The following is a 24678-nucleotide window of genomic DNA, read 5'->3' as shown; positions in this document are numbered from 1 at the left end:
GAGGAGAGTCGTGTAGCCGACGAATACAGCAACCACACGGACCTGAGGTGACACTAGCCTCGTCCCAGGTGACCTCCGCACGGCAGGAAGATGGGGAACTCTGGCAGAAATACTGGCCAATACCAGGCCAGTGCTCCAATGGCATGGGACCTTGACGTCAGCGCCTGACAGCCAGAGCAATAAACCAGTCTCGTGTTCCAAGGCTTTGGTGTGTGTCGTTGATCTCCACACCCGAAGAACACAAATGCTGCAGTGTTTATATTGATGCTATCTTCTTCCTCTTGATTATACTCTATATCACCGTTCGAGTCACTGACACCTTTCTCGACATGGCTTTCTTGCCTATTATGCAAAACATAATGTTCCGCTTTCCCCATATTTTACTACTAATGATTACTTTTCAGTTAGGCTGGGGTATTTTTGCGTAGATCAATAGTTATCAATTCCCCATTTCATTGTACAATTTAAAAAATATATTTTTAACAAGTCTAGGAAAAAAAATTACCTCCTTGTTGTTTTTCAATGGATTTAAACCTAACAGATGTTCGGCAGGAAAACTGAACGAATGGCCTGCAGCTTGAGGAGAGTCGAGCAAATGTGTCATGGCCTGGAGTGGTGAATGGTTTGGCGAACAATTGTTCTTAATTATTTCTTCGTGTTGATAATCTTTGTCAAAGTCTTCCAATCTATCTATGATTCAATTGAATGCAAAATGTCAGTGAGATGGGTTTGCTAAAGTTGATTTTTATTTTTATTAAAACATGTCTTTGTTTATACGCATTGAAACAACATGTCACTAAACAAACATCAAATAAATCAGTTCTCAAAATTTATTTTCATTATTTTCTCAGTAACTTACTATTTTCCTTGTTGAGCTGAGAAGAATATATCAACTTGGTCAAATTAAGCTTCTCTGGTCTCTGTAAAAATACTCTTTTTATTAGTGGGTACAGACAGTTAGAATTTTAAACTTTTACCAACTATTCATGCATCATCAGCCCAGTACTCAAGAGGGTGACAATAATAGGCCTCAATGACTCCCGCCCGGTGGCACTGACCTCTACCAATATGAAATGTGTCAAATGTTTGGCAATGGGACACATCAAACAACACTCCCAGAAACATTGGACCCATTTAAATTCGTCAATAGAAGAAACTGTTCTACATACAATGCTATAACCTTGCCCCTTCACTCTGCCCTGACCCACCTGGAGAACAACACCTCAGTTCACCGACTTCATCTCGGTGTTTAATAGGATCATACCCCAGAGGCTGATGGCGAATCTGTCCTCATTGGGATTCAACACTCCTTGATGTAACTGGATTCTGGAGTTCCTAATGGAAAGACCACAGCCGGTCTGGTTGGTAGCAGAACGTCGAGCACCATCACGCTGAGCACTGACGCACCTCAGGGCTGTGTCTTTAGCCCACTCCTGTTCATGCTACTGACTCACATCTGCACTGCCAGATCCAGCTTCAATAGTGTCATCAAATTTGCAGATGACACAACAGTAGTTGGCCTCATCAGCCACAGTGATGAGTCACAATACAGAGAAGGGGTGGAAAATCTCATGAGTACCAACCCAAGTCTCAAAGTGGACAAGATGAAGGAGATGATCGTGGACTTCAGGAAGACTAGGAACAACCACCCTCCACTACACATCAACAACTCTGCAGTGGTGAGAGTGTTCACTTGGAGTTCACTTAACTAGTGACCTATTGTGGACACACACCTATCTCACTTGTCAGGGAGGTGCAACAGTGACTGCACTTCCAGGGAAGTATGAAACAGGCAGAGCTACCAGCCACCATTATATCAATCTTCTACAGTACCTCTAACTAAAGTGTCCTGGCCAGCTACATCACAGTGTGGTATAGTTGCAGCAAAGAAATGGATCGGAAGTCAATCCACAAGTCCATAAGAGCAGCAAAGAGGATCACTGGAGTCTCCCTCTCCTTTCCCCCCCTCTTTACCTCCCCACCCCCATCGATGTGATCTACCATGATTGTTGATTGAAGAGGGTGTATAAAATAATTGGGGGCCCCTTCCACCCTGCACAGAGCATCTTTCAGCTGCTTGCATTAGAGAAGAGATGCAGACCACCAGGCTAAGGAACACCTTCATCCCACGGGGAGTGAAAATGCTGAACGGCCAACAAACTGCTCACATTAACCATCTGAGACTCTCATTTTCAAGAAACAATATTTATTTGTATATATGAAGACTTGCCACGTGTTACGTAACAGACAGCAGCAATAGAAATGAGCCTAGACAAGGTTATATTTAAAATAATATTTTTAATTATTAATCAACAATGATATAAACACCTAATCTCATTTATTTACATTTATATAAACATCTACACTTATCTTACTTAACGCCCAACTATGAGCGAATATACTGGTGTGTATGGAATACCCCAAGCCTCTACAGCTCAAAGACTAATTCTCGAAAGGCAGTTCCAAGTTCAGTTTCAGGAAATCCCAATGTTGACATGTAAGCTTGAAATTGATGCAACACACAGGCTTTAGATGGATGAGAGACACAGGCCTTAGATGGATGCGACACAAGGCTTTAGATGAAATTAGCAGTTCACAAAGTGGGTGAAAGAGACGGAGGGGTGGGGGGGTGACAGAATGCTGAATAACTCATGAAACCCTTGTGGCAGTGCTTCCAACAAAATGTCCTTTTTAGACGAATGCCAACCAAAACTCCTCCCTTCTTTGGCATAGGGAACACAAAGCAAGTGATGCTCACAAAGCTTTCAGAACCCTTTTCGTTGGTCAACTGAACTCAAATGACTCTCATTCTGGTCACCATTCAAGCACAGTATTTCTTCTGCAAGTAGAACCCTTTATGTGGGTCAGACGAACAAAAGGGCCTTTCAATTTTTTGGTCACTGAATGGTGTCATTCCTGTACAACAAACAGGAGGAAATCAAGACAGTTTGCCTATATACTTATTCCTTTATAACTAACAGGAGGAAATCAGGCAGATTGTCTATAACCATGTACGAGGCCAATTCAGCACAGTATTTCTTCTACAGAGCTGTTTGCTCCTGTGCTGACTCCTTAAAAATGGCCACCAAGCAAAAATCTTCATCTGTTGGTCACATGGTCTCTGCTCCTGGGATTCAGGGATGCTGCCTTGCTTCTCTTCAAATGCATCCAATTTAGGAACTCAATGTCTTCACCCTGCTAGCTCAGTTTCACAGACACTCCAAAGCCTGCAGGCTTTTGTTAAATCTGTTCTTTTAAAGTGGCAGTCCCACACATGAAAATGAACTAAAAAATTGGAGCGTGTAACACCTGCTTGTGTATGATTTGTATGTGTGCTGTGCAACACAGCATGTTTCGCACCAAGGACCAGAGAACACCATTTAGCCAGGTTGTACTTGTGCAATTCATCTACCAGCCCCCCCCACATCTCCATCGGGCACACATGACTACCAGCCCCCCCACATCTCCATCAGGCACACAAAACTCAAAACGGTCAACCAGTTTACCTATCTAGGCTGCACCATTTCATCAGATGCAAGGATCGACAATGAGATAGACAACAGACTCGCCAAGGCAAATAGCGCCTTTGGAAGACTACACAAAAGAGTCTGGAAAAACAACCAACTGAAAAACCTCACAAAGATTAGCGTATACAGAGCCGTTGTCATACCCACACTCCTGTTCGGCTCCGAATCATGGGTCCTCTACCGGCACCACCTACGGCTCCTAGAACGCTTCCACCAGCGTTGTCTCCGCTCCATCCTCAACATCCATTGGAGCGCTTACATCCCTAACGTCGAAGTACTCGAGATGGCAGAGGTCGACAGCATCGAGTCCACGCTGCTGAAGATCCAGCTGCGCTGGATGGGTCACATCTCCAGAATGGAGGACCATCGCCTTCCCAAGATCGTGTTATATGGCGAGCTCTCCACTGGCCACCGTGACAGAGGTGCACCAAAGAAAAGGTACAAGGACTGCCTAAAGAAATCTCTTGGTGCCTGCCACATTGACCACCGCCAGTGGGCTGATAACGCCTCAAACCGTGCATCTTGGCGCCTCACAGTTTGGCGGGCAGCAACCTCCTTTGAAGAAGACCGCAGAGCCCACCTCACTGACAAAAGGCAAAGGAGGAAAAACCCAACCCCAACCAACCAATTTTCCCCTGCAACCGCTGCAATCGTGTCTGCCTGTCCCGCATCGGACTGGTCAGCCACAAACGAGCCTGCAGCTGACGTGGACTTTTTACCCCCTCCATAAATCTTCGTCCGCGAAGCCATGCCAAAGAAGAAACAAAACTTGTGCAATTAGACGACAATAAACTTGATTGCAGAATCACCATTTTTTTAAATTAAGCTTTCTGCTTTCTTCATTATTATACAAATACATGTCTGCGATACATTTAATTTAACGAGACAATATTTTAAGTTAAGAATGAATGATTGATGAACTATTTTGATAATATCTTAACCCATCTTTCTATGTCTCCCAACTTGAGTTCAAATGCCTTTTTTGGGCCATCCACAGCCCCTTTTCCCCTACATTATACAACCACCTTTCTAGTCTTTTTGAAGGGGCCCCAACCTGAAATACTGACAGACCATTTCTACCCATGGATGTTGCCTGACCTGCTGAGTTCCTCCAGAAGCTCATTCTTTTCAGGTTTCAGCAGCTACAACATTTGTGTTTGTCCACTGTTGTCAATAAATATTTGGATTTGCAAAGTGTTTGAGCTCAGAAATGCAAATAACATAAATCTTCAATTATCATTATGTTCAATTATATGCATCTTTAAGCATTTGCTTTGAGCTATAAAAAATTGACTAATTTATTCCTTAAGTTTAAAAAAACTGTATCTGAATGAACCACTTTTTAAAACAAAACTCCAAGTTTCCACTCTTATCCAGATATCTCGAATAATGGTGGGTACCGTACATTAGATACAAGATATAAAAGTGCTGCACAAATTATATCAGCCCATTAAATGAAATGAATTAACAAGTGTCCAAAGCAGGAGCACCAATAACACTTCAAAAACCAAACGCTGCAAAATTGAAAGATAAACAGAAAATGCTGAAAATACTCAGCAAGTAGCATCTGCAAAAGAAGGAAACAATTATTCTTTCTCCAACCTTCAGATTTTTCAATCCAACAATCTTCCTTTCTGACATCTCACCCCTTCTTGGAGTTTTTATTCATTATTGTCTGTAAGCATGACACTGCCTCATATTTTCCATTGCACTCTAAACAATTCCCTGTCAGTTCATTAAAACCAGTTCCAACAAGCAACTCAGCAGGTCAAGCAGTGTCAGTTGGAGAAAAAGAACTATCGATGTTTTAGATGGGAACCTATCATCAAGATTGAGTATGCAGAGGGGAAAGAGCCAATGTAATGTGGACAGGGTGGGAGTGATTGGTGGAATAATGAGGGGTGAAGGCTGATTGCCAGAGGCAGTTTGATTGGCAAATGACAGACAAAGGGAGAGAGGAAAAGAAGGGGTCACATGGAAGAAGAGTCACTCTGTGAAACCTAATGAGTTCATTAATGTCGTGTGGGCCTCACAACATTGAACATAGCAGCAACACTTTTTAAAGCATAATTTTACACGGTCAACTTACTATACTTATTGAGGTAGCCATTAATTATCCATATTCTGTTTGGAAATAAATCTCAACTACAGATTAGAGTATTATGGGCAGGTCTCAAGAACTGATCCACAAGATCCTGACTGATAAGTTTGCATCTCAACTCCACATTCCAAAAGTGACCTTTCATCATTCCCTTGTTCATAAAATATCTCCTACATCTCTTAAAAATATTCTATGACTCCTTAAACTTCCTTTTAATAAAAGACAGTTCGAGACTTTCAGAGAAAACAAAATTTTAAATAACAATCTCTTATTTTTAGCGAGTTATCTCTAGTTCAAGATTCTCGTACACAAAAAAAAACATCATCCTGTCCACATCTATCTTGTCAAGGCTCTAACTCTTTTTTTTTAAAACAACAGGGCCTGAGCCTATAGTACCATCAAAGTAGAATTTACTTGTGAAAAATGCTTGCTTTGCGCTGATTTCTTCTTTTCACGACAAAAATGATGAGATTTATAACCTAAAGTACTGGTACATCAGAATGCAATTATCCAAAAATAAAAGCTATGATAGAAGATGGTTGAAGTGAAACGCAGGAGAATTCCAATGAAAGGATGACCAACCCCAAAGTTCCAGCAACATTCTTTTAATAACTATTGATATACCACACAAATCAACAATTTCAGATTCTATTTTAATAAAAACATTTCAGCAAAAACAGATTTGTAATATTCCCTTTGAATTCAACAATCAGTAATCACAACAAACTACATCAGTGACAAATTACTACCTTGGAGCTGCTCTTGAGCTCATCATCTTCAATTGATGATAACCAGGAGTCACCACCACTCTTTGACTCCCTAAAAGCAAAATATGCAAAGAAAAATCTCAAATAGATCAAAGAAAAACTTACAAGATTAATAAGACAAAAGTTATTTTAAAAATGTTTTAAATAAAGCAACAGCAATCATCCCAACTTACCCACTGAATGACTCCATCTGAGAAACATCATCTTCCACTGGAAACAAAAATGATTTACATATGGAATTACATTTATTCAAATGTATCCTTACCCTGCGCACCTTCACATTCTAAATAGTTTATTCTTCATTCGCTACAAGAGAATGATCAGCAGAGAAATCATCACAAATACACAATCCACTGTGAGCATTACTCAGCGCAGGTGATTTTTCTACATTCATACGTAATGAGAATTATAAATTGTGCATTGTGTGGCATTTTCCCATGCTCCTTTATAAACTGTGCACGTTTTATTCCTGTAATGTTTCCCACATATAAATTGTTGTGCGATTATGTCCAGACTCGTCTCTCTAATGTGAGCCCCCCCCCCCCAAATCTGATACCTTTCCCAATGCAACAATTGGCACTGAAAGCAGGGTTCAAGGAGTTACACCTGGACACATGGAGTTTTAACCATGCATGAGATTGTATTAATTGTGTGTGTGGGTGTCCTGTCAGGTGTATGGTTTATTGTGTGCTTGCTCAGTAAGGGAGGCAACCCAGAAATAGGAAAGGGACCCTGGGGTCGGAGTTTAAAATCCCTGAGCAGACCGATGACTGTCAGGGATTCAGCTGTTTGGCGGCATGGTGAGCAAACCACACCAGGCCAGTCAATTGGGTCGACAAGTTGGTCTCCCATGAGCAGAAGATAGAGCACCATGTGGTCTCCCACCTGGAATTACTGGGGTTTCCTGAGGCCAGGGTTGGGGGGGGGCGGTGGGGAGCCATGGAGCAGTCCTGTGGCTACAGATATCCCTACTCAGGCGCCAGTGGGATAACATGTCCGAGCTAAGAAGCCAGAAAAATAAGGAGATAGAATCCCTGCGAGGTGGTGTTGGAAATGGCAACTTAAGTGCTGAGATCTTGGAGATGTGTTTTGAACTGCAAAAGGCAGTTGTGACTGCCCAACGGCAAGCCACCTGGAAAGATGTAGAGATAGTATCCTTGCCACATGAACGTTGGGAACTACAAGAGGTGATCAACACATGGTGGGGGTTTGTGCCTGAGTCTTAACCAGCCTGACCAGTGACCACGCAGTTCAAGGTCTGCCACAAGGGCCCCCTGCCAACCCTCCAAAATGGGGAAGTGACCCCCACTGTCTAGCAGGAGGGGTTCAACCCGTGGTGGGGGTTGGTCCTGCTGACCCTCTAAAACAAGGAGGCCTCAGATGGGCATGTAGGTGGACATTGAGAGATCATGGAGCCCCAGGCTAACTGGGAGAGGGGACCAATACCACCAGCAGCCAGGTGAACATGCAGCCATGCCACTGCTTCAGTTGGGAGATAATGGGGCTCCTAATTTCCTTCTCTCTCTCATGGGGAAGCAAACGTCCTGGGCGGTCTGTCAGACCAGCAGATGATTGTCAATGTCATGCAGGTGTCACCAGAAGGGATCAATAATGGCATCACACTGTGGGGACGAGTGGTGACTGCGATCTAAGGCGGGTACTCTGCCTTCCTAGAATGGGACCAATATGGCCAGCCTCAAGACACCCCATTGACGTGGAGATGCAGATTGTTAGGGAGTAGGCACTGATTATGTGTATCTAAGGGGGCGCCCACGAGCACCACCTTCCAGAAAGCACAAAGGTGACTGATGCCTTGGTGGGCTATTTAGTCACTGCTGCACGCTCCAACCTTAGAGGGATGGTCTTGCCCCTCATAGGACTGACAACCAGGAAGCCATTACCCTCCTGGAGAGATCGAAGTACACGGAGCAAAGCACCCGCTCAACATTTCAGGGCTGAGGGGAAGTTCGGCGATGTCACCCTTCTGGTGACTTACAGAGGAGACGTGCTCTCTGGAGAGAGCATTGTGGGGGGGGTGGAGCTTCCCATGCACTGCCCACTGCAACCTGGACCAGCCCTCCTCTCTGGTCTTCCACTACCAGAGGTGGCCCCCAACTAATCTATCTTTTGAGGTCTTTCGACCCTTCCCCCCCCCCCCCCCCCCCAAAGAAGACTACCCTCTATGTGAGGGTGTACAAATGCTCAATTCAACAGACTGCTGCGACTGAATCACAACTGTGGCCACTACACCAGCTTTTGGTACTTCTCAACTTCCAAGAACCAGTCATGCCACTTATTATGCAAAGTATTCTGCAAGATGGGCAACAGCTGTTGCCATGGAAACATTATCACTGGACATTTTTACACCTATATTGATTTGTACTACGAGCATAGACTTTGTGATGAACCTTTGCGATTTTTTTCTTTTTTACATTTTGTTTCTTTTCCCTCTTTTTCAATCATCCTGAGTAGTAGTAATGTCTCATAAGAAGTGTCAGGGCATTAAAGTTACAATTTAGTTTATGAGTGTAATTGATCAAACCATAGAAAGAAACTTCTAGCTATCGTTACAGGGATCCAACACAGGCAATTGTTGCATCCATTTGAAGAGAATGAGAGCAGGAACAGCATCCAGGTGTCAAACGAGAGTCCAGAAAAACAGAGTGCTCCGGATACACGCTCAATAAATTCCTGTACATTCCCCCCCCGCCTCACCATGGGATAGCACATTGACAAGCATCGGTGCACTGTGCATAGGGAGCGCCCAAGCACGAGGCCAAGGTGCAGGATGCGCAAACCAAGAGAGAACTCTGGGACCTTATGTATGACCTTGCGCTGGTGGTAAGGGTGCTCACATTTGCCAGCTAAGCCAGAGAAACCAGGCACGCGATTCAGTGACCAAATTTCTTTCTCTACCCTCCCCTCTGACACTGGGGAACAGCTCCCACAGCACCCTGCTCCATCAGTAACACAGCAACCCTGTTTGGTCGGCAGGAGGGGGCACTGATGAGGCAGTGTCATTCAATGTGATCGTGTGCCTTGTCCTGCATTTGAAGGGCACTTGATTAGTATCTTTTTTTTGACAAACAAATTATCTTTATTGTGCACACAGGGAAATAATAATGGGAAAGACAAGACAACACCATACTAAAATGACATTGGCATTCACATCAGATACAGCAATGGCTAATACCACTGGCTGCCTTCTCTTATTTTAACCCAGTCTTTTTATTCATCATATTAAAGGTAAATAATACATGAAAGGAGAATAGAAGTACATAATCAAACAGGGAAAAAATATCACTATATGACATTATATGATAACATATTGCATTACAATACAATTAACAAATATGTTTCCTTCTCAAACTGAAAACTTCAAACAACTAAGAAAAAAAAAAATTATATAAAACCCCACCTAATCTAGAAAAAAAAAGACTGAGAATTTATCAATAAAAATTAATTGCCTGGTCTTCACCAACAAAAAGAAAAGAAATAAATAATTTATAAAAGGTTGCCAAGTCTTTTCAAATTTAACAGAGGTATCAAATGTACGACTCCTAATTTTCCTCCAAACTTAAACATGACACAATTTGAGAGAACCATTGAGTCAAAGAAGGTGAATTGGAATACTTCCATTTAAATAAGATAGCTTATCTGAATCTCAAGAAATTACTTGAAAAATTTCCATCCCTGAAATTGGAGCTTCCAATAAAAGTTGATCATTGGGAGAAATTTTAGGGATATTCAACAGTAGCAGGAGACAGAATTGTCAGAAAACTCAGATTTATATAAATTAGAGTAGAATTCCTGAAATGTTTTATTAATTTCAACATGATCAAGCAAAGTGTACCATCTTTTTTATGAATTTTAGTAATCTGTCTTTTGGCAATAGGTGATTTTAGTTGACCAACTAACAATCTACCTGATTTATCCCCATGTACACAATACTGATTTTTAAGTTTAAGAAGTTGCCTTTAAGTTTGGTACGTTAAAAGTAAATCAAGTTGCGTTTGAAGTTCTACCTTTTTCTTATTAAGCTTAGGCATCCTTGAATATACTCTATCAATTTCTTTAATCCTATTGTTCAGTAGGAATAATTCTTCCTTTGCACATTTTCTTAACCCAGCTGAATAGGAAATTATTTGTCCCCGAAGATGTGCTTTAAATGTATCTCAGTTAAATTCGACATTTCTTCAATTAAACTCGTTAAGAAAAAAAATAAGAGGATTACTCCTTAATAAAACCTATAAATTTTTCATCTTGTAAGGTCGAATTAAATCGCCACTGCTAGGCTCCAGAAGTGACATCAGAGAGTGTAAAAGAGAGTTTCAAAGGCGCATGATCAGAAACAGCAATTGCACCTTGGCACAATCCATTACAGAGGGAACCAATCAATTATTTAAAAAAATGATTCCTGGAATATTGATGATAAACGTGGAAAAAAAACTTCTAACAAAAAATATTTGATAAAAGGTAGCAGATTTATAGGCCACATCGGATTTGAAGAGGATCTGTCAATTAATTGGATAAGGCAGCAGATTAAGTCTCCAAACTTGGCAGGGAAGCAAACATCCACCTAAAATATTCAGGATCAACAACATTTGGAGCATACATATTAATCAGAACAACCTTCTGATTACACAATGCATCCGTAACTATTAAAAATCTACCAGTAGGATCAGTAATCGTATTAAAATATACAAAGGAAACATTAAAGCCAATTAAAAAAAACAATGCATTTCTAATTTTAGACCAAGATGAAGAGTGAAATTGCAAACCCTTCCAAAACTATGCTTGTCTTCTTAACGAATGTGAGTGTCCTGCACAAAAATAATCATGGCATGGAATATTTTAAACGATTTTTAAAATTTTTTACATTTAACTGGGTGTTTCCAGCCATTTTTATATAATTATTACATATACATTAAGTCATTGATTGTCATAATAGTAATTCCAGAGTGATGTGGCTTCTGAGGGGTGCAATGTTACGTGTGAAGGAAATGTGGCCTTCCTGCCTGTCTGGAATCTGTGTATTGTGGATGGTATGTCCCCGCCCCATCTGGAATGTATTTGGAAGTCACATCACCTGTCAATCAAGGTTGGGCTCCAGCCACTAAGTAGTGCACACATTACCACTGGCTAATTTAAATCACTCAGCATCATTATTGGCTAGAGCCCTCTATTTCGCAGCAGGACAGAGCACATTGGTCTCTCCCTGCTCGTGGTGATAGCCCCAAACACCACTCCATGCCATGGTAATTACTGTGGATGACGCTTGGAAGTTGCACTTAAGCTGAGCCGTAGTATCGCTATGGTTTAAATTGCTATAGATCAATACTTGGAAGGGTGTGTATGACCCATGCTATAGTGTGTGAATGTCAGCACTGCCTGTGTGAATTATAAATTATGTGCAGCATTTTCACACTCCTTTATACATTGTGTGTTTTGTTCCCGTAATGTTTCCCATAAATTTCCTATATATTGTTGTGATAATAAAAGTTACGTGTGATTGCAAGCCCTTGTGTCCAGACTTGTCTCTGTGAACCCATTGAATCAGATATCTTTCCTAACACAAGTTATACATGTGCAATACAAAAGAAACAATTTTCAATGATATGGGTTGAAGCTGAGTTTCTCAGCAGATCCCCATTTCCAAAAGAAATACATTTCTCAGTTCTTTAAGAATGGAAATAAAAAGCATACATTAAGCATAATAAACAATTTAAGATCAACAAAGATATGGCTGGTCAAAAAGAAAATTTGATGGAAGAAAGAAAACACAACAAGATATTCAGAGAAAGGTCAACACAGAACATGAGGAACAGATAAAACAAAATGACGAACAAGATAGAAACCACACAGATAAAACAGAACTCTAAAAGTATCAAAATTTAAGGGCATTACAAACCTGAAAACTCAGTCCAAAAGGTTTTTCTCAGATGTATTAATAGTGAAGTAAAATATTTGAGTGGCTTTGCTCCCAACTTAAATGTTACTTTTGACTCCAAAACAGATGGCAATTAAAATCTGGAAAATCTCAGTGAAGAGTCTTCTTCCATTTGCACAATAAACATTTTGCAAACTAATTAATAGTTCAAGCTTGCAAATGCAGCCTTTGAGATACATTTCCTGAGCAAGTTTTAAGAATGTTACAAGGGATCAAGAATATAGCATAAATTTAGAAATGCTTTAGAACATTATTACTTAACTACATCCATTCATTGCACTTAATAAAGGTGCTAATAAATCATAATAGAGGTAATAGAGTTAATGTGCTTGAAAATCAACCATTTATAGGACACTATAAGCAGAATACTTGCTCTATTTCTTTCACTCATCATTGTCAATAGGATGAAAGTAAGCAATGAGCCCAGCAGTCTAAAGATGTATAGGTTTTGATCAGACTACATAACCTTTGATTTACTCACACTGCAATATGGCATATTTTAAACATCAAAGGCACAAAGATTGGCTTCTATAAATTCTGACCCTCAGTCAGATTTAATACCAATGCCAAAGAAAGAACTGTAGAACTTTCCACATGGATTGAGCAATTCCCTGTTGGGAATTTGAGAAAATAGAGATTTCTTTAAAATATCATCACTACCTCCATTACTTTAGAACATGTTATACAATTTAGAAATGTTCAAAACATATCTATGTGCATTTTCCCCTGAAACTTACTTTCTTTGTCTGTGGCTGGCCTTCCAAATCCATTGTTTTCTTCTACAGTATGGGTCTGACTATTGGCCATTGCTTTCAACATTCTTGGCCCATAATGTGGTGATTGAAGTCTCTTTTGTGTACTATACTCAATGATCAGATGAGAACATCTGGACAAATCAGAGAAAAATATTACAAAATAGAAGAAAGAGTTTTGGACAATTTTCACTTTTTCTTACATTGAAATATTGCTTTCAAAAACATTTAAAGAAACAATTGCAATTGCTCAGCTTTTCATTCTAAAATCAATGAAACACAGAAAATGGTCAATCATGCCTCACAAGCTTTTTTCCAAAAGTTATAAAATTAGTTCCAGTATCTGCTCTTAAATCATTACCCTTCATCAAAATACCGATCCCATTTTAAAAAACCATTGTGGTCAGTGTGCTATCCAGTGAACAAAAGAAAAAAAAACACACAGAAGCTGTGAGCGAGTTGAACCAACTCCAAGAGCTTATCAGCACCATTCCCATGATCCTTTTCGGCCCCTCCCGCTGCAACCACGTTGATGTCAACCCAGGGCGAGTTATACCTCTGTGACCCGGTTCGATTGTGGATCAGTGCAGCTCACTACAATAACCGGTGTTTGGAGGTGCTGAGTTCACAGTTCGTAAACAGTTTGTATGTTTGGGAGGCCCATCTCTCCGCCACGGGGCTGGAACAGTTACTGGTTGGTTGGCATCAAGGTGTGCCGGTTTGAGGCAGTCAACCGTGAACATTTCCTGCCTTCCCTCAATGTCCAAAATGCACATTGTCCCATTGTGTTGTAACACCTTGTATGGACCCTCGTATGGGCATTGAATTGGCATCCAGTGCCCACCTCGCCTTATGAGACGTATTCAGTCTCTGAGATCCTTCAGGACATAGGATGGAGCTGGACCATGGCTTGAGGTTGGTACAGGAGCCGAGGTGCTCACCTTCTCATGAAGTTGCATTAGCAGTACCATAGGTGTTTCCTTCTGGCAGCAAACCACTGGCACAAACTCTCCTGGGACTGTCAGCAGGGCCCCATAGATAACCTCAGCGGAGGATGTGGCAAAATCCTTCTTCGGCGCTGTGTAAATGCCAAGGAGCACCCAAAGTAACTCATCCACCCAATCTGTGCCTTGGAGCTGTGCCATGAGGGCCATCTTCAAATGCCCATGGAACTGTTCCACCAGGTTGTTAGACTGTAGGTGGTAGGCCGTGGTGTGTTGTAACTGGGTCCCTAGGAGCTGTGCCTGCACTGCCCATAGGCCGAACATGAACTGTGTCCTCCTGTCCGATGTGATATTGAAAGGAAGGCCGAAACAGGGTATCCACTTGGCAATGAGGCCCTGTACAGGATGCCATGCAAGTGTCCAAGACCAGGACAGTTTCTGGCCATCTAGTGAACCTGTCCACCATTGTGAACAGCTACGTGGCACCTCTGGAAACCGGCAGCAGCCCAACCACGTCCATATGCACATGGTCAAATTGTCTGTGTTGATGGGAAGGACTGAAGAGGGCTTTCACATGCCTCTACACCTTGGATATCTGACGGTGCAGACCTTCTCTGGCCCAGTGGTCAACTTGCCACATGAATCGGTTTGCAACCAGTTGAGTTGTCACTCGGATGAATGGGTGGGCCAATCCATATAATGCGTCCTCGCAGCAGGAACAATAGGCCTATGTAGGCCAGTGGAAACATCTCAGAGAAGTGTGGCTTCAGATGGCTGAAACGCACGTCTTCCAGCTGTAGCCCTAAGGCTACAGTGCAGTAGGCTGGTATCTCGCCTATAGACCTATAGCCTATTCCATGAGACTGGGAGTGCACAGACAGGACGGACATACAGGACAGAGCGTCAGCCATGAGGTTGTTCTTGCCGGAAATGTGCTTGATAGCCATCGTGTACTCGGAGATATGAGATGTGACGCTGCTGCCTTGCCGACCACGGGTCCGACATTTTGGCAAAGGTGAAATCCCGTCCTTCATGGAAAGAGGAAATGGCATACAGCGAGGTAGAGGGCTAGCAACTCCCTGTTGGACGCACTACTGCTCTAGGGGCCGCAGGTGTCTGCTGAAGAAAGCAAGTGGCTGTTGCCAGCCTCCTTGGAGTGGAAGAGAGACGAGTCACTGGGCGTGACACAGCAACTAGGTCAACGGACTCCCCGCCATAATGCTTGGTGTGCCATAGGACATCCACACAGGCTGGAAACCTGCAGAGGTTGAAGTCGTCATCCGTAAGTAAGCGGATGTCTTTCAGCATCTTTTCGAGAAATATCTGCTCGAACAGTAAGCGCATGTGGTTGCCCAGGCCATCCACGTGCAGCAGCCATGCCACTCGTTCGTTGCGGGAAAGGCTGAAGGTGCAGATAAGGAAGGAGCACCTTAATTGCCTCATGCCTGTCAGCTGTTGTAAGAAGTCGATGATTTGTTCAGCAGTCTCTGGGTTGAGCGAACTGACCACATAGTAATATCTTGTGGAGCCAGCGGTGATCAGCCTGACCTGAAACTGGGCCTCAGCCTGTTTGAACCAGACTAGAGGCTGTGAGGTCCAAAAGGTCAGCAGCTTCGGTGAGACTGTGCTCTGTGCGCTCCCTTCATTCATCATGGGGTCAAAAATGCCGTTTTGGACTGTCGGGGTCACCACTGTGGTCAGTGTGCTGTGCAGCAAACAAAAGAAAAAACTAATCAGAAGCTGTGAGTTGAACCAAACAACTGATTTTACTGGATCTCTCCAAGAGCTTATGAACACCGCTCCCATGATTCTTTTCAGTCCCTCCCACTGGGACCATTGTGATTTCTGCCCAGTGCAAGCTTGCACCTCCGTAACCTGGTTCACTTGTGGATCAATGCAGCCCACTACACCATTATTAAATCAGCTTTCAGATGGTTAATACAGATTGTAAAAACTTAGTGTAAACAATATTTCCTCAAGTCAGAAATGATTGTTTCATTGATCATCTTATAACTGAGTCCTCTCTTTGTCTGCCTTTTCTTCACATTTACTTTATCAAAAGCAGACAGGATTTTGAATGCCTTGTAGCAGGCCGAGCGACCGCGCGAGTAAACGGGCCGAATTGCTGCAATACACAGCCGGTCTAAGATGATGCAGGCTCCCCTTCACTGCCGAGGAGCCTGCGCCTAGCGCCACATGTGAGCTAAGAAGCCCTCTACTTCTGCATAGTGGCCCGCCGGCCAGAGTGTGACATCGCAACACGATGACGTCACTTCTGGAAGCCAGCAGGTATGTCACCGGAAGTGGACAGGCTAGCGCAGAGACGTGGCAAATTCAAACCAATAAAGTCAATCTTTGGATCACCCTCACACTGTGTGGACACCTCTTTACTCGGTAGCGCAGCCACAGCAGTCGCTACAGTGGTGACCCCAACGGTTCCAATGTTTTGGAACCAGCATCGATCACACGAGAATGCAGCAATCGGCTGAATCCACAGTTGCAGCACATACCACCAATGCGGTGGACCAACTGTGGCTGAGTCAATGTTCCACATCAAGGGAATTGTTTCAGAGGACGCCAAGTTCTGGCACGCCACCAGCGCCCTGGACACCACCACAGCTGCCAAAGTGAGCTCCTTCATAGAACACCCACCAATGGAGCATAAGTACGAGCAGTTCCGACATTCCCTCCTCGATACCCTAGGGCTCAGCTGGCACAAGCGCGCCATCAGAATCCTCAACGTGCAGGGCCTGGGCGACAGAAACCCCTCCAAGCTAATGTATCCCTGGCAGAAGGGGATACAAACTGTTTCCTGTTCAAGGCCCTATTCCTCTCGAAACTACCAATACACATATCCTCAGCAGTTTTGGACATGGATTTCAGCGCCCAGCACCTCGTAGCCAAGGAGGCAGACAGGCTGTTCCGCATACCACAGAAGAGTTCCTTCCATATGCAACCAGTCTATGCAATCGGTGCCACCACCCTGTCCAGCCCACCAGAAACACCAGCAATGGCCGTGGCACAGCAGCAACACGAAGGGTGCGCAGAGAAGAACAGCAAGTACTGTTTGTACCACCACCGATGGGGCAGGAATGCCCAGAGGTGCACCCACCCTACACGCTGTGCTCATAACCCACCGCCAAAACGTCAATGGGAAACAGGCAGACCGGCCGCCAATAATGGCCTCAGCGGGTTGGCACACAGAAAGGCCTACTCTACCTCAGAGACCAGAGGACAAAGAGGGACTTCCTCGTCCACATGGGCGCAGAGATTAGCCTCATCCCGCCCACGTACTTTGAGGCGAGACACAACACCAAAGGCCTTCCCCTGAAAGTGGCCAAGGGTCCTCTTTTCCCAGCTATGGGACCCATCTGCTCACCATCCACATTGCAGAGGCCATTTTCTAGTGGGAGTGCACCATCGCGGCCGTGAGACAGGCACTATTTGAAGCGGATTTCCTCTGGGCTCACGAACTGCTGGTAGACGTGACAAGATGCCAATTATTAAACGCCAGAACTTTCCAGTCTTTCTCCCTCACCCTGCAGAGGCACTCTTTTCTGCCACTGAGAATCCACGCCACTACCCAACAAGGTGGAAGCCATTCAGAACTTCCCTGAGCCGAGCATGATCAAAGGACTATAGAAATTTTTGGGGGTGGTCAACTTCTACCATCGCTTCCTCCCGGGAGTGGCCACCCTCATGCAGCCCGTTAGGCCTCATCAAACTCGGCGACAAGATGCTGCAATGGATGGCGAAGGCTTTCCACGCTACCAAGTCAGCACTGGCAAAGGCCACAGTACTGTCACTCCCAGATCCCACCTCCCCCCAGCCCTCACAACAGACACTTCAGACAGAGTGGTGGGCACAGTGCTAGAGCAATGATCGACGAGCACTGGCGACCCCTCACCTCCTTCAGTAAGCACCTCCAAACACCGGAGCTCAAATACAGCGTATTTGACCGCAATCTGCTGGCCTTGTACCTGGCGATACGGCACTTCCGTTACATGCAAGAGGGGAGAGTGTTCACCGCCTACACAAACCATTGGCCTACACACTGAGCAACATCTTGGACCCATGCTCGGCAAGACAACACGTATTGAAATTCACTATGAATATCCGCCATGTCGCCGGCAAGGATAGCACAGAAGCCAATGTACTGCCCCAGCCCGCAGTAGCCACAACCTGCGAAGAGCACAACGTCGCCCAGCTCGGCAAGGACCAGAGGGAGGGCACAGATGTCCAAACATTCCAGACAGCCATCACCAGCCTGAAGGTTAGAGATTTCTGTCCTGCTCCAGGAGAACCGACCCTGCTATACGACATCTTCACTGACTCCCCAAGGCCAATCCTACCCATGATCGGATCCACAGCTTATCTCACCCCTCCACACGGTCCACGGTCCGCCTGCTCTCGGACAAATTCGTGTTACATGAACTCCACCAAGACATTACCCTGTGAGCGTGAACCTGCTTACAGTGCCAGCACATCAAGGTGCATTGGCACACCAAAGTCCCCCTACAGACTTTCAATCTGGCGCAACACAGGTTTGAACAAGTCCATGTTGGCATCGTCAGCCCCCTCCCAGTGAGCTAAGGTATGAGGTACCTGTTCACAACCATCGACAGATTCACGCGCTGGCCAGAGGCTATACCCATGGCTGTGTGCGACACAGAGACGTGCACCGGGCTTTCCTCGCCACCTGGGTTGCACGTTTCGGAGTCCTGACCCACATTACATCAAACTGGTCCAACATGACGAAATTCTGTGGCAGCCAGATCCACCATACAACGGCCTACCAGCCCCAAGCAAATGGACTGGTCAAATGGATCCACCGCTACCTGAAAGCAGCATTGAAAGCCTGACTGATAGGGCCTAACTGGATGGATGAGCTCCCGTGGGTACTGCTCAGGATTTGCACAGCGCCAGAGGAGGACCTGCCACCATCAATCGCAGAGATGGCGTACGGCATACTGCTCTCCATCCCAGGAGACCGACATTTAAACCCCCCCAACCCACAGACCAGTGCGTTATATGTCTTGCACAGGTTGAAAGAGCAAGTGGGTGGACAACTCCCACCACCACCCCCCCCACCCCCGACCCGGCCACCGTCCAGACACTGCTCACCACCCAGCCACATTCCAGCAGGTCTGCATCCCACCAACTATGTTTTCATACAGAGGACCCCCCCTACAGTGCCCGTACAAAGGCCCCTTCAAGATACTGCAGAGAGATGACGTGCTGTTCACATTGGGGATTGGCAGTCGACAGGACAGATTTACAGTCAACCACCTCAAAGTTGCACACCTGGACTCCGACCTGCCAGCCCCAGACCCCCGGGTCAAACACAGAGGTAGAATGTCCAAAGACTAAGTCAGACCGCTCAGAGAGTGGAGGCGATTCTGTGGGGGAGGAGGTGGTGTAGTGGGCTGAGCAACCGCGCAATTAAACAGGCTGAATTGCCGCAACACGCAGACGGTCCAAGATGGCGTGGGCTCCCCATCACTGCTGAGAAGGAGCCTGTGCCTAGTGCCACGTGCAGGCTAAGGAGCCCTCCACTTCTCCGTAGCTGCCCGTTGGCCTGAGAACGACACCACGACGCGATGTGGTCACTTCCGGAAGCCAGGGGGTATGTCACCGGAAGTGGGCGGGCCAGCACGGATAAACAGCAAATTCAAACCAATAAAGTAATTCTTTGGTTCACCCTCAAACTGTGCGGACATCTCTTTACTCGGTAGTACTGCAGCAGCAGTCACTACAGCCTCCTGAAAATAAAAATTCAGCAGCTTTAGCTTTAGAAGGCCATATTTCATCCCAATCTCTAGTTTAATGACATCACATTATTCATCTTAGCAACCAACTTTGAATCAAAAGATGAAGAGCAGGGCCTTATCTAATAAGGCAGCACCAATCTAGAAAAATCCCACCACGAGACAACAAACATGCTAAACTAAGCCACAGAGCTGAAAAATCCGAAAATTAGTGTGATAAAACAAATATTTTGCAGTTCTAGCCAGTCTAGGCAACAAACATGATAATAATCAGGTAGAAGAGAAAACTCTTTGAACATATTCATTTTTGATCATGGTGGAGCCCTCAAATAAGTGCAAAGACCATCTTCAGCCAGATGTGGCAAAATGATGTACTAAACATGAACTCTTCTTTCTTTGGCTTGGCTTCGCGGACGAAGATTTATGGAGGGGGTAAATGTCCACGTCAGCTGCAGGCTCGTTTGTGGCTGACAAGTCCGATGCGGGACAGGCAGACACGGTTGCAGCGGTTGCAGGGGAAAATTGGTTGGTTGGGGTTGGGTGTTGGGTTTTTCCTCCTTTGCCTTTTGTCAGTGAGGTGAGGTGAGGGTATTACATCACAAATTTATAAATCAACTTTATTGACTTCATTTGATACAGAAAAACACATGGGCCCTTACTATAGCATGGAAGATTTATGTTCCAGGGCCACGCAACTGACATCTTTATTCAAGTTGGTATATCACTAGTAGCTAACAATACATAACAATTAGTCGTGGATATTCTTTCCACACAAAAAAAGAGGACAAATCAATTCCAGTCTGTTATTACCCCATCAATCCAACCATCAGCAAAATAATGGAAGGAAAGGCTGACAACTACTAACTAATAACCTTCTCCATGAGTTTCCTAAGGTCATTTGGCTCCAGGCTTCACCATGCTATTTGGATTCCACCTCAGAACTCCAGAAAAAAAATGCAGTTGTGGTTGCAGGCTGTGCCAATCCGCAAGCAAACCGGGTCACGGAGGTGTAGGCTCAGATGAGGCTGAGAGCCCCAATACACTGGGAGCATTGCCAGCCCTCCAGGCTGACGTCACAATGTTCTCAGGGGCAGTAAAATATCATAGGGGTTGTGCACAGGAATTCCAGTAAAATCAGTAAAACCGACTCACACCAGACTACTGTTTCTTTGTTCGCTACACTTGGTGACCCCAACAGCCCAAATCAGCAAATTTGGACCTCACGATGAATGACACTAACACAACCTCCTTGAAGTTGCCTATATCCTGGACCTCACACCCTGTTGTCTGATTCCAGCAGGCCGAGTTTCGTTTCTTGTTAGGCATATCACTGATGATGCCACAAAATATTATTACATGGCCAGTTCTCTACAACAGGAGACCCCCAGCAGGATAGTCAATTTCCAGTAGCAGCCCCCAAATGAAGACAGGAATGAGGCACTCCTCATAAGCACTTTAGGGCTCTCCTGCCACAAGCGAACAGTGAGGCTGCTGCATATGAAAAGCCTGGTCGACCGCATACCATCCGCCTTCATGAGCGATATGCTAGCACTGACAGACGGTCACAGACCCTACGCTGTTTGAGCAAATATTCATATAACTAATGTCGAGGTCCTCACGACTGGCCGACGACAACTTCGGCAACCCTCGCAGGTTGGCTGCCCGAGCCAACGTCCTATGGCAGGCTAAGTAACATGCCGGATTTGCCATTGACTACATTGCGACATCATAGGCCAATTAATATGGAGGAGAAGCCATCGACTAGGTTGCTGCGCCACGCCAGGGTGCTCGTATTGTTCCAGTGCCGGAGAGGAAGGTTAACAGAGCAGCGCTGGGGTTCCACTGCCGACTACCCTGCTTGCATCCGGGAAACACCTTGGCTGACCATCATTGATGGCTATGACAGTATTTAGGAACAGCATTCCGGTCAGCATTTCCTGGTCGATGTGGGTAGTAGAGATCAGCAAATTGTCTCCCATAAGATGGGACACTCGTGCAGGAAAGACTAGGCTTTGCCTCGCCACGGCTAACAGCAACAATATCCAAATATACGAAGTGCAGACCATCCCTCTGGAATTCTGCCCCTGCCTGTTTAAATGGACCTTCACACTGGCAGACGTATTGCAACCCCTGCTGGGTAGACTTCCGAGCCCAATGCCTCCTTGTGGACCTGAAAGAACACTGCTTAGTGAACTCTAAGACCTTCCAGTCCCTCACCTTATGCCAGGTCACTTTACTGGCACCTCACCTCAACTCGGTGATTTTCTCACAACGCATGCCAAGATCTTAGCAGAGTTTCCAAGCATAGTCACCACCCCACCCCCCCCCAAGTCCTCCTCAGCCATGCCAAAGCATGGTGTCCAGCACCACATCCCCACAGAGGGACCACCTGTACACGCCCAGGCGCACAGGCGGTTCTCCTGGCAAGCTGCAGCTTGCCAATGAGGAATTTCGCAAGATGGAGGAAATGGGGACACTCTGACAATCCATGGGCATCCCCCCTACACATAGTACCCAAGACATCTAGTGGCAGAAAACCTTGTGGTGATTATCACTGGCTCAACGACGTCATAACAGCAGACAGATACCTGGTTCCCCATATCCAGGATTTCACCAATCTTCACGGCACGAAGATCTTTTCAAAAATCGATCTGGTTAGGGGATACCATCAATTCCCAGCACACCCCAAAAACATCCCAAAAACAGTGCACATCACTCCTTTTGAGCTGTTCGAGTTTCTACATATGCCCTTTGGGTTAAAGAATGTGGCACAAACCTTCCAGAGGCTAATGGACTAAGTAGGCCACAGCTTGGACTTTGTGTTCATCTGGATTATATTCTTATTGCCAGCCACTCCCATCAGGAGCGCAGCACGCACCTACACCAGCTCTGCCAGCCCTTAGCGTATACCGACTGGCTGCCAATCCTGCCAAATGCCAGTTCGGGTTTACAGCCATCGATTTCCTCAGGCACCACATTGACCAGCATGGGGCAGTGCTGCTTACTTCCAAGGTGGAAGCTATACACAGGTTCATCCGGCCTTCCACAGTTAAAGGGCTGCAGGAATTTGTAGGCATGGTAAATTTCTACCAGCGGCAGCGAGGATCATGCAGTTGCCCTTCAAACTACTTTCCAGCCAGCCCAAGGACCTGGAGTGGAACAAGGAGGGAGCTGCAGCTTTTTACAAAGTGAAAGATGCATTGGCCAATGCCACTATGCTCATGCACCCATGAGTTAATGTACCCACGACTCTCACGGTTGATGTGTCAAACACGGCCATAGGAAGCGTCCTGGAGCATCTAGTCAATGGGAGATGGAAGCCACTTGCCTTTTTCAGTTGGAAATTGAGGCCATCAGAGAAGAAATACAGTGTGTTCAACCGAGAACTCTTGGCACTTTACCTTGCCGTCTGCCATTTCTGGTACTTAATGGAAGGGAGGGATTTGACCATTTTCATGGACCATAACCCTGATATTCACCTTTGCTAAGAGGTTTGATCCATGGTCCGCAAGACAACAAGGGCATCTCTCCTACATCTCAAAATACACCACTACCATCAGGCACGTTGCAGACAAAGGCCATCTCATGGCAGAAGCACTTGCCTGTACGTCCATTCAATCGATCAGCTCCTTCACTCCTGGGATCAGCTACATTGGTCTGGGAGCAGTGCAGCTACAGTACACCAAGATATCGCCCTACCAGACCACCATTTAAGGGCTTAAACTGAAGGAGGTGAGGTTTGGACCTTCCGGGGCTACACTTCTCTGCGATGTACCTACTGAACAGCCAAGACCCATCATACTTGTGATTTGGAGGTGTTGTGTGTTTGACGCCATTCATGGCTTAGCACATGTGCTAAAACACAGCTGGTCACCAACAGGTTTATGTGGCATGGCCTGCATTAACAAGTTGGCCACTGGGCCAAAACTTGCGTACATTGCCAGACCTCCAAAATTCAGAGGCCCGACAAAGCCCCACTCCAGTCGTTTCCGTCAACAGGCATTTCAACCACTTGTTTGTCGACATCGTTGGTCCCCTGCCTATCTCCAGAGGCTCTACATACCTGTTCACCATGGTTGACAGATTTACCAGATAGCCAGAGGCAGTACCTCAATGTCCTGCGCCAGGCCCTCATCACTAATTAGATAGCCCATTTCAGGCTGTCAACAGACATAACTTAGGACAGGGGCGGGGGGGGGGGGGGAAGGGCACAGTTCACCTCAATTCTCTGATCAGAGCTATCCCAACTCCTTGGCACGCAGTTACATCGCACCAAGGCCTACCATCTGCAGTCCAATGGCCTCATTGAGAGGTTTCACAACCAACTGAAAACTGCCCTGATGGCTCAACTCAATTGCCCCCACTGAAATGACGAATTGCCATGGGAATCCACACAGCACCACAAGATCTGGCCTAGTCCTCCACCAACCTCATGTATGGAGCCCGGTTACGGTCCCAGATGAATTCGTACCACCGGCCTGAGGACAGGAAGAACCACCCACAGCTCTCCTGACCAGACTTTGGGAGTAAGTCAGCACCCTGGAGCCTGTCTCAACCTCATCCCAAGGGAGCTCAAGGACTGCCAGTGCATGATTGTGTGCAGGGAGATGCATCAAACTTCACTTCAACAGCCAAATGAGGCTCCTTACAAAGTGCTGCAAACACACATCGACCTGGTGCAGCAGGTGCAGAAAGGTCGTTCACCTAAACGAAAGAACTTTATACAACAAATGAAATCATTACCTTGGGGGGGAGGGGGTGCGTGGTCATGTAATGGGCTGCGTTGATCCACAAGCAAACCGTGTCACAGTGGTGCAGCCTCACGCGGGGCTAAGAGCCCAGAGACACTGGGGACACTGCTAGCCCTCC

The 24678-nt window shown here is 45.4% G+C and overlaps 1 protein-coding gene across 5 annotated transcripts in view; it reads right to left on the bottom strand.

The window, feature by feature from the left end:
- Nucleotides 1-24678, bottom strand: part of ankrd26 (ankyrin repeat domain containing 26) — a 167701-nt gene that overhangs the window by 105306 nt on the left and 37717 nt on the right. For 4 of the 5 annotated variants that reach the window (XM_069919991.1, XM_069920001.1, XM_069920012.1 and 1 more), the window contains 5 exons: nt 13083-13231; nt 6569-6605; nt 6378-6447; nt 860-920; nt 506-690 (listed from right to left, as the gene is read on the bottom strand). In XM_069919991.1, coding sequence (XP_069776092.1) covers nt 506-690; nt 860-920; nt 6378-6447; nt 6569-6605; nt 13083-13231 — 502 coding nt within the window. Of the gene's footprint in view, nt 1-505; nt 691-859; nt 921-6377; nt 6448-6568; nt 6606-12826; nt 12866-13082; nt 13232-24678 lie in introns of those variants that run through there. The other variant, XM_069920030.1, reaches the window with a different exon arrangement.

Source organism: Narcine bancroftii, chromosome 1 (assembly GCF_036971445.1).
Source record: "Narcine bancroftii isolate sNarBan1 chromosome 1, sNarBan1.hap1, whole genome shotgun sequence".
NCBI classification, from domain to species: Eukaryota; Metazoa; Chordata; class Chondrichthyes; order Torpediniformes; family Narcinidae; genus Narcine; species Narcine bancroftii.
The sequence above is the reverse complement of the archived record's forward strand: the minus strand, read 5'-3'. Positions and strand labels throughout refer to the sequence as shown.